The 15,315-nt window shown below is 34.5% G+C and overlaps 1 protein-coding gene across 2 annotated transcripts in view; it reads left to right on the top strand.

Annotated features, from left to right (window-relative positions):
- Positions 1 to 15,315, top strand: part of LOC135219179 (uncharacterized) — an 84,503-nt gene that overhangs the window by 38,577 nt on the left and 30,611 nt on the right. For both annotated transcript variants that reach the window (XM_064255718.1, XM_064255717.1), the window contains exons 2-3: positions 8,122 to 8,494; positions 14,341 to 14,458. In XM_064255718.1, coding sequence (XP_064111788.1) covers positions 8,445 to 8,494; positions 14,341 to 14,458 — 168 coding nt within the window. In that variant the 5' untranslated portion in view covers positions 8,122 to 8,444. The remainder of the gene's footprint in view (positions 1 to 8,121; positions 8,495 to 14,340; positions 14,459 to 15,315) is intronic.

The raw sequence follows: 15,315 nt of genomic DNA, 5'->3' as shown, positions 1-15,315 counted from the left end.
CGGGCAATACTGAAGCCAACTATTCAACTTTATTTCTACAACTATCAACGGCATCCAGTTGCAAGGTTTGATGGGAAGACACTCAAAAGAAACTTAACGCGAAGCCTCTCAGCCATTCCAGTAAAAACGAAAGTGGAGGACAGATTGGAAATGACGATAAACATGTTGCAGCTGCTTATCAACAGCAAATCTTGGTGGAGTTAATAAGTATTGATCGATGCATTGTGAACTGAGAGAGAGAGAGAGAGAGAGAGAGAGAGAGAGTTTCTGCTTAGCAATGAAGACAGCATCATATAAATATTCGACCATTAGGACCCTCCAACACTCAGCTACATTTTTGTCACTGGGTCGAGTGTGTGTGTTTATTTTTCATGGATATTTTGTGATAAGAAAATTCAATACTGTCAAGTTTGCTACAATGACACCAAAGAATGAGAGCTAAGGGTAATTATTTCTCATAAACGAAAATATGGAATAGAAGTAATCGAAAGCATAATCTGTGAATTCCAAGTAACATGGTACATAAATTTTCATGAATACGTAACATGTCAATGGGAGCTTATGTCAATTTGAACGATACTGCATAACGGTAGGTAAAGTTATATAATTACTTTAGTAATAAAAAAAACAAATAATAATTCGGGATTTCTTTATAATGTAAGTTTTAAAGAAATTCCCTTAGATTAAATAACTTTTCGCGTTCTATCTAATACCACCGGCGGAATCTTTCTTCTCGACATTTTGAGAACGTAGGTTTTCAGTTCATTCTATCCAATTTCTGCCCACAGGGCAGACGGAACGTTATCGTTCTTTTCCAACAAATCAAAGAATAAACATTCTTCTCTGTTTATATCACTATCTCCATTGACTTTTTAACCAACGATATATTTGTCGAATAACAAAAACAAAAGCTACCATGAACCCGTGTAATTTCTCCGCTTTATTAAACGCACGACAACAGGATCGTTTAGTTGCTTAAATAAATACAAGCAACTGAGAAATCAAGCGAGCAAAGGAATACCCAGTCTACTACTATTACTAATGTCATTTTGGATAACACTGAAGAACTGCATAGTTTTTTTAATACGCATATAATCACGAGAAGAGAAGCACTGAGCAGGACATCCTGAGAAGTGTCTTTCTTACCTGTCACATCATTTAGTTGATGACAAACTTCACACAAAGTGAAATGTGTCTCCTTTTTCCTTCTACTTCAACATTCAGTTACCTACTCACCCCTTTCTTTTTCCATTCAATTAGTTGTTTGAGAACTAATAACAATGCATTTAAAATAACCAAATTCGTGAAAAATAAGAGTCAAAGACAATTACCGAACGAACGAATACTGAAGAGAAAGTGGTGTTTTAAAATGCTGAAGGTATAGGATTAGAGATTTTACGGGCTGCTCGGTGAGCAAGAGCCCGTGCTGACACACGGTCAGCTTAATCAAAAACAACAACAACATAGGATCAGAGAGAGAGAGAGAGAGAGAGAGAGACTTGTTGGTATACCATTACAAACTTCTATTATTGACCGGCGTGCTGTTTACCTTAGAATCTTATTAAGGGAGAGAGAGAGAGAGAGAGAGAGAGAGAGAGGAGAGAGAGAGATGTTCTTTCTGACCAATGCTGAGTTTAATTGCGTTCACTTGTTTGCGAGGTCAACATTTAATATTCACTAACTAAATCTTGCATCCTTTATCCATGATTCATGAAAAAACGAAGAAAAATTATAAATTCTGCAAGACGATGAAGTTAAATTTCCAGGTTTTATGACGGGAACTCTCATATCTTTCATTAAATCAGCTTGTGAGACAATAGACGTTCATTTTCACATATGGGTCTCATCCCTCAATCTACGGAGCACTGTTCCCATACGTTTGAAATGCTTCCTTATTATATTCAAAGGCTTCTCCTGTCAGGTTCTCAATTGTGACCTAATTAGTAACTCGAGCGGTAATTTCCCCCTGTATGAGAATGTCAGGCTACAGCTTCTACCGAACCGTATTCATCACTTTGAGTAATGCTTCTGAGAATAGCTAGCGTATGATGCTGTGCTGTCAATGACCGACACAGTGAGGATTAGGCTCTATTCTCCAACAAATACTTCGTGACAATGGTGGGCAGGAAGAGAAATGGAATATAGAATTTAGGCCAAAGGCCAAGCGCCGGCACTTTTACGTCATTCGGCGATGAAAGGGAAATCGAGAGTAAAGGAGTTCTGAAAGGTGTAACAGCGGGGAAACTTCGCAGTTGCACTATGAAACAATTTTTAGGAGACGGTAAAAAAAGAAGATGGAGGAAAGAGAATACGAACGAAGGTACAGTAAAAGGAATGAAGGGGGTCGCAGCTAGGGGTCGAAGAGACGCTGCAAAAAACCTACAGTGCTCCGAGTGAAGTGCACTATCGACACTAACAAACACTTACGGAAATAGGAAAGGAAACCAATTTGGCGAAGTCGATCAGTTCTTCAAAAACAAAGCCTTTCGCTTTTTTTATGTATATTATACTAATTTTTAGGCGGTTGGTTTATTGTCAGTAGTTGCCCATGTATATATTAGGACTGCTTACTTTGTCAGAGTTCCTTGTTTATACAAAAGAAATGATAAAGGAGAATAAAATGCTGAAGAAAATGTTAATTAAGGCGGAAAAAACGAATGAGGGGCAAAATCTTGGCGCGTTGTCAGGAATAATACTCCTGTGAAAAATGAAATATTCCCGTTAAGGTAAAACGGCAAAGAAAAATAATAAAGGAAAACAAAGACCGGACGAGTGCCTTCCATGTAGGGCAAGAGAGAGAGAGAGAGAGAGAGAGAGAGAGAGAGAGAGAGAGAGAGCCTAAATGACGAAAAAATATTACAAGAAAACAAAGAACGATGAGTGCTTCCAAAGAGAGAGAGGAGAGATGAGAGCGGAAGAGACGAGGGGGAGAGAGAGAGAGAGAGACGAGAGAGAGAGAGAGAGAGAGAGAGAGAGAGAGAGAGAGAGAGAGAGAGAGAGAGAGAGCCTAAAAGACGAGAAATAATTGAGGAAAACAAAGACAAGTTGAGTGTTTCTAGAGAGAGAGAGAGAGAGAGAGAGAGAGAGAGAGAGAGAGAGTGCTTAAATGACGAGAAATAACAGAGGAAAACAAAGACACGAAGAGTGCTTCCAAAGAGAGAGAGAGACAGAGACAGAGACAGAGAGAGATAGAGAGAGAGAGCTTAAATGGCTAGAAATAATAGAGGAAAACAAAGACACGAAAAGTGACAGAGAGACGCCCCTAAATGACGAAAGGGAGGAGGAAGAAGGCCCTTGAGAGAGAGAACGAGAGGTTCCTCCCACTCGTGAAAGATCTCTCTCACATTTCCCGAAAAAAGCGAAGTCATTTTCGACATTTTCCAAAGACGAGAGGGACCTCGAGCAGAAGGATTTCCCCGAGATATTCTGAGTGCTCGTTTCGAAGTCCTTCCAAGTCCTAAAGATCCCTCACGTCATTGAACGATTCATTTCTTGGCACCTTCGGAGGTTAAATGGTTATCTTTGTTTCTTGCAGTTTTTTCTTTATAAAAGAAGAGGCGCATGCGCACGAAACCACAGGCGCGCACGAGTACTCGTTGATTCCAGAATAATGTAACGAATGAAAAATGATACTCGAAAAGGTGAACGTAAACGGCTTAACACACACACACACAAAAAAACTCATTGTTAAAATAACAATGACAGAAATGATGCCCTTTAGGTCCCCAATAGACCGTGAGGATTTTGAAGAGGATAGACCACGTCTGTCAGTATGAGTGACAGTAAGAACTTCATCTAAATCTCGTTTTCCATTTGCCTCAGTTTACGTAAAAAAAGAAGCCGAATAAAGGAGGTACCACACGGGAGAGCATTTTATGGCATCTTTTATACATCCCCTGACACTTTTTACACCCAACAGCCAATATTGCTGGCGAAATGGCAGTCTTCTTATGTCAACATAAGTGTGTTAATTTATTAATTTCTTAATAAAATTAAGTTAAGTTATTTTTTGAACTGGCTATAAATATCCAGTCATTATCACTGATAGTAACCGGTTCAAGCGAAATGGAAATCTTGTTAGCCATCTTAATTGTTGTCAAATATTTATTTTTAAATTAAATTACATTAAATGAAATTATATTAAAGTAAATAAAATTAAATCGATTAGTTTATTTTTAAGCTAACGATAAATATCCACAGCCAATATACTGGATCGAGTATATTATGCTCAGCAACGACCATAAGTTACAGACAGTCCCATAAAACTAAGTATAGTACCAGATTTTAATGAATATTAGTTACATGGGGCTAAGCCTGGTGGGAAAATAAATTATATTAAAAAACGTGTTCCTATGATGTAGCTTAAGACATGGTCGGTCCTTTTTCGCAGCAAGAGATTTCTTTAGGCAAAAATTTAGTCTTTCCTATGATTTTAAACTTTTTCGTGGGAGAGATTTGAAAAGACTGATTTCTAAAAAGAAGTTACCTTCATATATATATATATATCTATATATATATATATATATATATATAATATATATATATATGTATATATATATATATATATATATATATATATATTATATATATTTTTTTTTTTTTTTTGCAGAAATGTTTAAAGTGTCACAGACTGTACAGTACTAAACAAGCCCACGACTTATCTGAACGAAGAAGTTAACATTTTGTTATTTTTCCTTGAATTGTTTTGGCCACTTGCCACTTGTTTATGAGCAGCATCAGTAATATATCAAATGTCACATATCAAATATCGTAATTTATTAACTTCAGATATCATTTATAATAAACATGTTAGATATTCATTTAGACATATAAAAAAGTCTACTATAAACTGCTCTTTATCAACTTTAAGAAATCTGAGTTACTTTTCTTTTAACCTATAAAAAGTGCACTATAAACTGCTGTTTGTTAACTTTAAAAAATCTTTTATTAACTTTACTTATCTTTTAACCTATAAAAGATAAGTAAAGTTAATAAACTGCTGTTTATTAACTTTATGAAATCTAAATTACTTTTCTTTTAAACCTATAAAAAGTACACTATAAACTGCTATTTATCAACTTCAAAAAATCTTAATTATTTTCTTTTAACCATAAAAAGTGCACTATAAATGCTCTTCATCAACTTTAAGAAATATGAATTACTTTTTTTTCACACCTATATGAAATGCACTATAAACTGCTCTTTTTCAACTTTTCGAAATCTGAATTACTTTTCTTTTAGACTTATAAAAAGTGCACTATAAACTCATCTATATCAACTTTAAAAAATCTGAGTTACTTTTCATTCAAACCTATATAAAATGCACTAAAAACTGCTCTTTATCAACTTTAAGAAATCCAAATTACCTTTCTTTTAGCCCTATAAAAAGTACACTATAAACTGCTCTTTTTCAACTTTACGAAATCTGAATTACTTTTCTTTTAGACTTACAAAAAGTGCACTATAAATTGCTCTTTATCAGCTTTAAGAACTCTGAATTACTTTTCTTTTAGACCTATAAAACATGCACTATAAAATGCTCTTTTTTCAACTTTATATAAAAAGTCCACTATAAACTGCTCTTTTTCAACTTCACGAAATCTGAATTACTTTTCTTTTACACTTACATGAAATGCACTATAAACTGCTCTTTTTCAACTTTACGAAATCTGAATTACTTTTCTTTTAGACTTACAAAAAGTGCACTATAAACTGCTCTTTATCAATTTTAAGAAATCTGAATTACTTTTCTTTTAGACCTATAAAAAGTGCACTATATACTGCTCTTTATCAACTTTCAGAAATCTGAATCACTTTCGAACGACGAAAGCAAGGCAACTTCAATAACAACAAGAAACAAACAAACCAATTCGCATGAAAATGATTCCGACTATTATTTCAGAGACCTATAAAACTGCAGGTGAATCTATTTACCTGTATGGAACAGTCCTCCATTACCCGTCCACACCACCCTTTCACATTTCACCGAATCTGTCGTTACGCAAATCTCCTTAGAGGCTCAGCTCCATCAAAGCTGCTTATTTGGCAAAGCGGGCCTTTAGAATGTACAGCTCAGGGAGCCGAGTTTTCTTTTTTTGCTCTGTAATTACGTTGCTTTCGGGACCCAAGGCAATAATAATAATAATTCGCTGTACTCTGCACAGTCGCCTGATCGTTCGTCGGCGCAATTTGAGGGGTTTTCGAAAGCACATCTCTAATTGCGTGTTAGCGTGTGGTATCAGCACGAGTGTGTATGATACGGTCTACGATTATTTCAATAAGTTATTACTGATATACTTTCTATTTTCGAAAGTATAGTAGCGAGATTAACTTATGTGATGCGTCGTGAATTCTATCTGTAGCGAGCGTCCTTTCCATGAGCGAGTTTGCGATCAATACAAAATTAAAACAGTTTGTACGGAATTAATCATATACAAACGCATAACTAGAGAGAGAGAGAGAGAGAGAGAGAGAGAGAGAGAGAGAGAGAGAGAGAGAGAGAGAGAGAGAGAGGATACCAAATTCTGCGCCCGTGTTTATATAATGAGATCTGCAAAACCCACGGAATAAAATCATTATGAGAGAAAAGGTAAAAATCTCTCATCTTTCTTCTGGAACACGCTCTCCTCCGTCTTCAAGGCGCTCTCATATGCAAACGAGGTATGTAAGCCCAAACAAATACACTTATCGCTCTCAAACATGTAAATCCTCCCTCAAATTTGTGTCACGCAAACATTCCAACGTCCACTTAAGATTCGGCGAGCACGTGTGTGTGTGTCTGTGTTTGCACGTGTGTAAGTATGTGTGTGCGCTAATGTCAATAAATGATTTAGTATGAGGGTGTGTGTGTGTGTGTGTGTGTCGATTCAGTATTTAGCACGAAGACACGCACGTACGTGCGTTTTTGTATAGCGATCTCTTGTAGGCTTACTCTTTGAAGAATTTCCAAAATGTCTGAGATTTTATTTATGTTTCGCATCACGGTTATTTGCCTCTGGGATCTTTTACTTATTCAGTAGCACAGCCAGATATTATATGGTGAAAAGAACGTAATAATTTTATCCAGTAAAAATTTCATAATTAGTTTTGTGTCAATCCTTCCTTCAGGGGTCCATGTTACATAGGATAATATTTATAATATCGTTAATTTTCTATAATAGGGGCAAACCGAATATATCTCTGTAATAAAACACGACATATTATAATGTATATATATTTTCCTTTCGTAACATTGTTCATTGATTACGTAATGGCATAAAATTAAGGTACTTTGTTGCACGCTTCTGACGTCCTAATAGTCTTGATTTGCCGTCTCATCTCTATCTAATATTACCGTTATCTTTAGCGAAATGGGGACGCTAGTTGGTATAAAAATAAATGGATTCCTCGTAAACGACATCTAATATTCTCTACTTTTCCAATGAGACATAAACCTCCCCCCCGTAACTCCGTCAGCCTGCCGTACTTTATGAGGTAACTTATTCATATATACATACTAACATGTCGTCACACACAAACAAACACACAAACCCATATATATATATATATATATATATATATATATATATATATATATTAATATATATATATATATATATATATATATATATATATATATACATATATATATATATATATATATATATATAATAAAACAAGCTATCCTAAGAAGGAGTAACTGTGCTTTCTAGTCTCCACTACAGCAGTGATGTGGTGTTTAGACAAAGGGCTCCGTGCAAACATTTTACACTGAAAAACTGAAGAGCTTCAGCAAAACCACATTTCAGCTCTTCTTCTACTTACAGATCTTTAAAAAAAACAGAAGAGTCGAGATGTCCTGGAACTGTTTTTTGATTTTATAATCAAGCCTCAAACTTATGGTTTTATTTGGTTTATTATGAGGTCACTCACTGTATCATATGTAGTATATCAAACCTCACTAGACTGATAAAGTTATTTCCGCTTCAAATAATCCATGGACATTTAATAAAGACACACTTGATGTCAAATTGATAATTATGATTTTCACGCTTTAGGTAATATCAAGGTCTCATTGGTACAGAAGTTGAAATATGTATGCAAATTAATGTAATTAAACTAATTAAAATCATTATACCTCAGGTAACGCCACCAAGACCTGGAACAACGGTAAATCCAATGAAGCCTGGCGGCGCTCGCAACTCAGGAAGATCCATGTAAAAAGCAAGCTCGAAATTGAAAGTAAATCGTATCAACTACCCAACAATGAAGAAGCAGTTGTCAGAAGTACTCTGTGAATGATACAATAAACATCTCGCAAGGAAATGCAAACTTCAAGAAGAAATCAAGGGGCTAAGACGTCCGATCACAATGTAGTTTGAAAAGGTCCAGAAGAAGCTTCCGAAGCAACAGACAAAACCGGCCGACGATTCCAGCACTCTCGACTCAAGCACATTCCAAGGATCATGGAGTTTGGGCTCGACGCTTCCACGCTTCAGCTATGCGCTCAGGCGAGGTAAGATTGATTCATTAATATTAGTATAGAATCAGTGCTTATAACAGTAACATTATGCGACACCAACTGCCGTTTCCCTTTGGAATGGGGTGCATCTGGGGACAAATATGACTATACCGATGTTGTCCAATTCATTATATTATTAAAAGGGGAACTTATGGTTGCAATTTAGCTGTTCCATATGTAGCATTACTCCATTAAAGTAGCCCTGGTGACAAAAGTTTTTTGAAAGGGGCGTTTTCTTATTTTCTCCAACCAATTTTCTATTGCACCATGGGCGCCGCCATTTTGTGGCTCATCTGTTATGCGTGACGTCATGTAGCGGTAGGTTCAAACAGGCGGAACTATTCTGAGGGAACAGCATCTTCAGATAACATCCTTTTTGATTTGTATTTGTCAGCTAAAAATATATGATTGAAATGGTAAATAAAGAAGTAGCCTGAAGTATGCCTACTTAGGCATATAGTACAGCCCTAAATTCTAAAACCCCATTAATTAAACTAGTTAAAAAGGACTAAGTGAAGGCCCTCATCAATTCATGACACACACAAACACACACGTTTAGAAAAATGTCGTTCACCCCATCACACCACGCACATGCTGACTGACAAGAATAAATTTCAATTCAAATGCATACGAGTGGAGGCACCATAGTATAGATAGCAGCGGTAGATAGCTGCCCTATCTTCGTCGGTACCGTGGTCTGTACAGGAAAATAAGTTCCCATAACATATGATATAAATTTCATAGCCATACCTAATAACCTGCTCTTAATGCCCTCTTTTAATCTCTTAGCAAGAAATGATCCGAACAGACAACGGTTTGCGTCGTAGGTTGAAAGGTTTTGATGTTGATATCCTCCCTTCAAGAGCCATCAGCCACTGGCTTGATTTCTCTCTATTTGACGGAATCCTGTAGAATGATATGCCTTTTGCACACTTGCCAAAAGTATTGGCACAACCAAACGCCATACAAGTTGGCATAATTGACTCTATTTGAATGACAATTGACCTAAAACACGAGGACAATACCGAGGACGAATACTCTAAGTGTGCTTCGCTGCTCAATTTGTGAGGCGACCGCTGCACTACATCATCGAACATCGATACTAATCCGCCAGATGGCAACATAGTCAAATCCAAGATAAATGGCGCTCTCCATTGAAGTACCTCGGCGCTAATTTGAAATTAAATTGTGAAATAATGGGATTACGTACAGATTTGAGCAATGGCTAATTTTTTACCTTCTTAAAAGTTCTATTCGACGAAACTTAATGGATATTAACCAGAAGTTCCCCTTTAAGGAAATGAGTAGCTGCCAGGTCCGCTAAAGGGTGGGTATACCAACTCGAGACATAGGCAACTTTGCCTCTTTCATCAAAACTGGATTTCTGCCCACCTTTTGGATGGTATCTTTTCTCCTTAAGGAAATCAGTAGCTGTCAGGCCCACTACAGGGTGGGTATACCAGCTGTAGACATAGGCATCTTTGCCTCTGTCATCGAAACTGGATTTCTGCCTACCTTTTGGATGATGGCCTTTTTCCTTAAAGATGGGCATTATCACAATCGCCATGTTACGGAAGGGGCATCTGCTATATTCCACCACTCATGAGTTTCCTGGGCTTTCATTCCCACAAATATCCACACATTTATACCTTCCGTCTTATGGTCTCTTCTAAAGCGGTTTGAGCTATTCAATTATTCTGTGAAAAATTCTCTCCCCTTCATCATTACCTCTTCTATACAAGAAACTACTTTAATTTCCCTTATGGCACCATTTCCCACTCTGTCCTGCCATCAGAGCCCTACCATTCTTCTTAAAACTTCATTATTAAATTGACAAAATCTTCCATACTTTCATTTTCAATGGCCAGACAGAGTTCAAAATATCGTGTCCCGTCCGAAAAATTAGCAAGTTCGACTATTACATACACACAAATACAAACACACAAACATATATATAATGTATATGTTAAAAGGAGCAGGTGCAGGATAACAAGCAGATTCCATGAATAGTTTAATCCCACGTTTCGTGACCCCTAGTCACATCATCAGGGACATCTCTAAATCAAATTATCAGACATGAACGTGCTGTCAAAACATTAAGAAGATACATGAAAACATATGCACCAAACTATACTTGAAACTTGAAAGAAAAAATACATTTGAAATTAAAATCACATAAAAGTGAATTAGGTATTAAATAAAATCACATACACATAAAAGAATGGAATTAAAAGAAATAAAACAGAAAGGGAATAATAATAATAATAATAATAATAATAATAATAATAATAATAATAATAACAGACACACTTGCGGGACAAACACTAACCTTTCAAAGCAAGGATAAAGCACTCACTAAAAATTCACACAAATCTACAGACCAGAGAACCGAAAATATAAACGACTAAACTAGGCAATAAACAATGGAACAGCCGTAGTTTGGTGATTAAGAAAAGGAACTTTCAATTTGATATTTAGGCTCTCGAGTGTAAGGAATTCAGAAGTTTCTTTTGCTTGGCCTATAATTTTGAAATAAACGTACTTAATAGGTGTTTTTCAGTTGTAGGCATCGTTTCTGATGTTAGACAATTCCGGGTTGGACAGTCTGCAACTAGTGCGATAACTTACTCCAATATGGGAACCGGCTCTTACCTTGAGTAGACGTCGGGGTCGAACCCACATAATTACCCGAATTACATCCGGGGCACTTATACTCATATACTACACCCGACGTCATCATAGGACAGAGCCGATCTTTCACAGAAAACAATGAGCCAATAGTTCTGGGATTTTTTGGAATAAGTTTCAGGTTGAGGGCTCCAATGTGTTTGTGGATTACCTTGATAACTTGGTTCTGAAAATTATGGTTATTTGGTAAATATGGAAAGCTGGCATACATAAGAAGTTTAGGGACGTTGTAAGTTGGAATGGGAGGGGAAAATTTCTTATGAAGAACCTGGTGAATGATTTTGTAAATAAGTTTGGTTGGGAAACAATTATTGTTAAAATACTGGATTAAAAATATAATTTCACGGTGAAAAGCGGCCCAGTTGGAGGTTAAAATAAAAGCTCAATGTACAAGCGTATAAATGGCATTGACTTTAAAATTGAAAAAGCAAAAACTATAAAAATTGGAACCAATTTTTACGGGTCTTAGCTTCAACTTTTCATAGCTTTTGCTTTTTCAATTTTGAAGTCAATTTTAAAGTCTTGTACATAGAGATTTTACTTTAACCTCCAATTGGGCCGCCTTTCACCGTGAAATTGTATTTTTAATTCAGTATTTTACCAATAATTGTTTCCCAAACAAACTTATTTACAAAATCATTCACCAGGACCTTCATAAAAAATTTTCCCCTCCCATTCCAACTTACAACGTCCCTAAACTTCTTATGTATGCCAGCTTTCCATATTCACCAAATAACCACAATTTTCAGAACCAAGTTATCAAGATAATCCATAAACTCATCGGAGCCATCAACCTGAAACTTATTCCAAATAATCCAGAAATATTGGCTCATTGTTTTCTTTGAAAGATGGGCTCTATATATATATATATATATATATATATATATATATATATATATATATATATATATACATATATATATAATAATATATTATAAATATATTATATATATATATATAGATTATAAGATATAGATATAGATATTATAGATATATAAGAATATAATATATTATATATATATAGATAATAGATAAAATATTATTAGAAGATATATTAGATATATTAGATATATATATTTATATAGATAATATATATATAGATATAATAAATATATATATAATAATAATAGTAAATAAAAATATATAATATATAATATAAGAATAATATATATAATATTATATATTATATATATATATTAATATATCTAAAATATATATATATAGATAAATATTATATATATATATAGTAAATCTATATATCATATTATATATATAAATATATAGATATATAGATATATAGATATATATATTATATATTATATATATATAATATATATAGGATAAAATAAAATAGATATATATATATAGATATATAATATTTATATATATATATACAAATTATATATATATTAATATATATATTAATGAATATATATATAATATAATATATATATATATTATATATATATATATATATATATAATATTATAATTATATAATATATATATATATATCTATATATATATTATATTATATCTATATATATATATATATAATAATCTATATATATCTATATATATCTATAATATAATATTATATACTCTATATATATATATAATAGATATATATAATATATATCTATATATAATAATATATATAATATAATTATAGATTTATTATAATTATATATCTTTTAATATTAAATATTAATATATCTTAATATAGTATATAAATATAAGAAATATATAAATAGAATATATATATAATATATATATATTTATAAGATATATATTTAGATAATATCTATATATAAATATAATATATATAATATATATTATATATATATATATATTATATTTACTAAATATTATAATTAATAACTTTAGCAGCTAAACTCTCTCTCGTATTAGGAGACTTTTCCTTTTCGTTTTACCAACGTTCTTGGTCCCAAACCATCTGATCCTTTTTATTACCTCAGCTAGTCACCCTAATTGTCTCTTTTGTAGAGATAGTGTCTTTTCATGAAGCTGTTAATCTGGACCAGAGAGAGAGAGAGAGAGAGAGAGAGAGAGAGAGAGAGAGATGTTAACATCGCTTTTATTGTTGAATCAATCTAATCTTGCCAAAAGGTATTCCAATATTCTCTCTGTATAGCCCATAGTTAAAAGAGACATTGAATCATCTACGATTACGATTCCTTTGTAAGTTTACGTACACAACAGCAAATAGACGATTCCTAAAAGAGTGCCTTTAATCACCATTTACCTACTGTTCTGAACCATGCTATATGAATGCTGTATAAACAGGTAACAAGTATAAGCCTGGAATTTTCATGGATTATGTGAGCCTTATAGTGAGCCTTATTAATGACCTAACCTTCCCCATCTTGATTCAACCATGTGAAAGCGCCCTACTTCACTGGGTAGTTAAGTCCCCTTAGACCAAACTCAATCATCTTTAGACTTACCAAAGGCAATGTTTACTTGGAAAATTGAAATCTGTAATAATAATATTCGAGGGCATCTTGTTTTTCCTTCCCCGGGTGACAGTAGGGAAAACATGACACAGCCACCCACCCCCTGCAACCTAGTTTGTCCGCCCCAGATGGGGCTGGGTAGGTTGGGGAATGGGAGTGGGTGGGAGACATCCACGTGGGTTAGGTATAGGATTGGGATGGTAGGGGAGACAGCAGCGCGGAGTTCCAGCGCCCGTAGCGCGCCAATAATCTCATAACTAATATTTTGGTGATTACAGATATTTCCTGATTAGTCTATACCATTCATTAAGAAATATAAACATTCATTTTGAAAAAAAAAATTAAAATCAGATGCAGTCATCTAGCTGCCTTACAGATTATTAAGTATTTTGAAATGTAGATGATAATAAGGATGCATCCATAATGTATTAAAACATCATAAACACACTGAGGCAATTCATCACATTTTCATAAAAAACTGGCTGAATACAAGTCAACAAATGCTTCAAACAATTATCCAAGATCAGTCAAATAGTATTCGTCCTTAACTTACAGTCGATGACTTGTTTTCACCATGTTTGTGATATCTATGCAATAAGTTGCCGACATCTGCACATGATATGTTTTCCTGTTGTGGGGATGCACCCTAATGCGATATGCATTGTCTTGTCGACAGAGGTCGGGTGTCAGGCTGTCCAACCCATCTGACGGTCTCCAGTTACCGAGACCTTCTCCATCAGCTTCCTCACTCAGCACAGCCGGATCAGGCCAGGGGAGCTGCGTTATATGTGACGGTAAGATTCCTTCCTTTATTTCTGTATTGATTCAAGCCCTAATGCTTATTATAGCTTATATAGCGCTCACTGCTTCCTTCCCCATTTCTATATACGCTTCTTTCATTTACTAACGAATCATTCTTTCTTTCTTTCTTTTCAGCTTTTCACACAATCTGTCAGATTGTTAACCAAACTTTTTAATTCTACTTATGGAGATATACATTTTTTTTTAAAGACATGATTTTCATTTATCGGTTGCCAGATCTTCATAAACGTCACTAAAACCCCATGTTGTGTTTCACTGGTAATACAGGTTTTAATGTTTTCATCACAATTTATTTTTCTTCTTTCTCACCTGTCCCTTTTCAGAAACTAATTCTTTTTAATGTCTATTAATCTTATGTGATTCTAACATTCTCCAAAGTTTTTTCCTTTGTACTTAGGTTGTTTGTCTGATCGTTAGCAGGATTGCTCAACAATTTATTGATGGATTTTTAGGAGATTTTGACCAAAAAAGGGATTTTTGGAGGTATGACTACCTTAGACTTCAATACCATAAATCTATCATGACCTTTGTCAAGGGCGTAATGCATCTGGTTTAGTGTGTTACCTCTGCTATGGAAATTGTCTTTAGTTTTGTCGGTCTGTTCATTTCCTTGTTCACAGACTGCTCACAGTCGGGTCGAATGTTGGGAACTGTTACAGACATTTTGCCAAAAAGTTCGTTTCGTGACTGACAAGACAAGAATTATGGAAAGACAGGACTGTGATATATAGGGAGAAAGGACCTTTTGTGGGTTTGGAGTGTTCGAATGCTCTTGTCATTAGTGCGCTATTTATATTATCCACATCAGGGCCTGTAACAGCGCGGATAA

This window comes from Macrobrachium nipponense, chromosome 1 (assembly GCF_015104395.2).
Source record: "Macrobrachium nipponense isolate FS-2020 chromosome 1, ASM1510439v2, whole genome shotgun sequence".
In the NCBI taxonomy this organism is placed as follows: Eukaryota; Metazoa; Arthropoda; class Malacostraca; order Decapoda; family Palaemonidae; genus Macrobrachium; species Macrobrachium nipponense.
The sequence above is the reverse complement of the archived record's forward strand: the minus strand, read 5'-3'. Positions and strand labels throughout refer to the sequence as shown.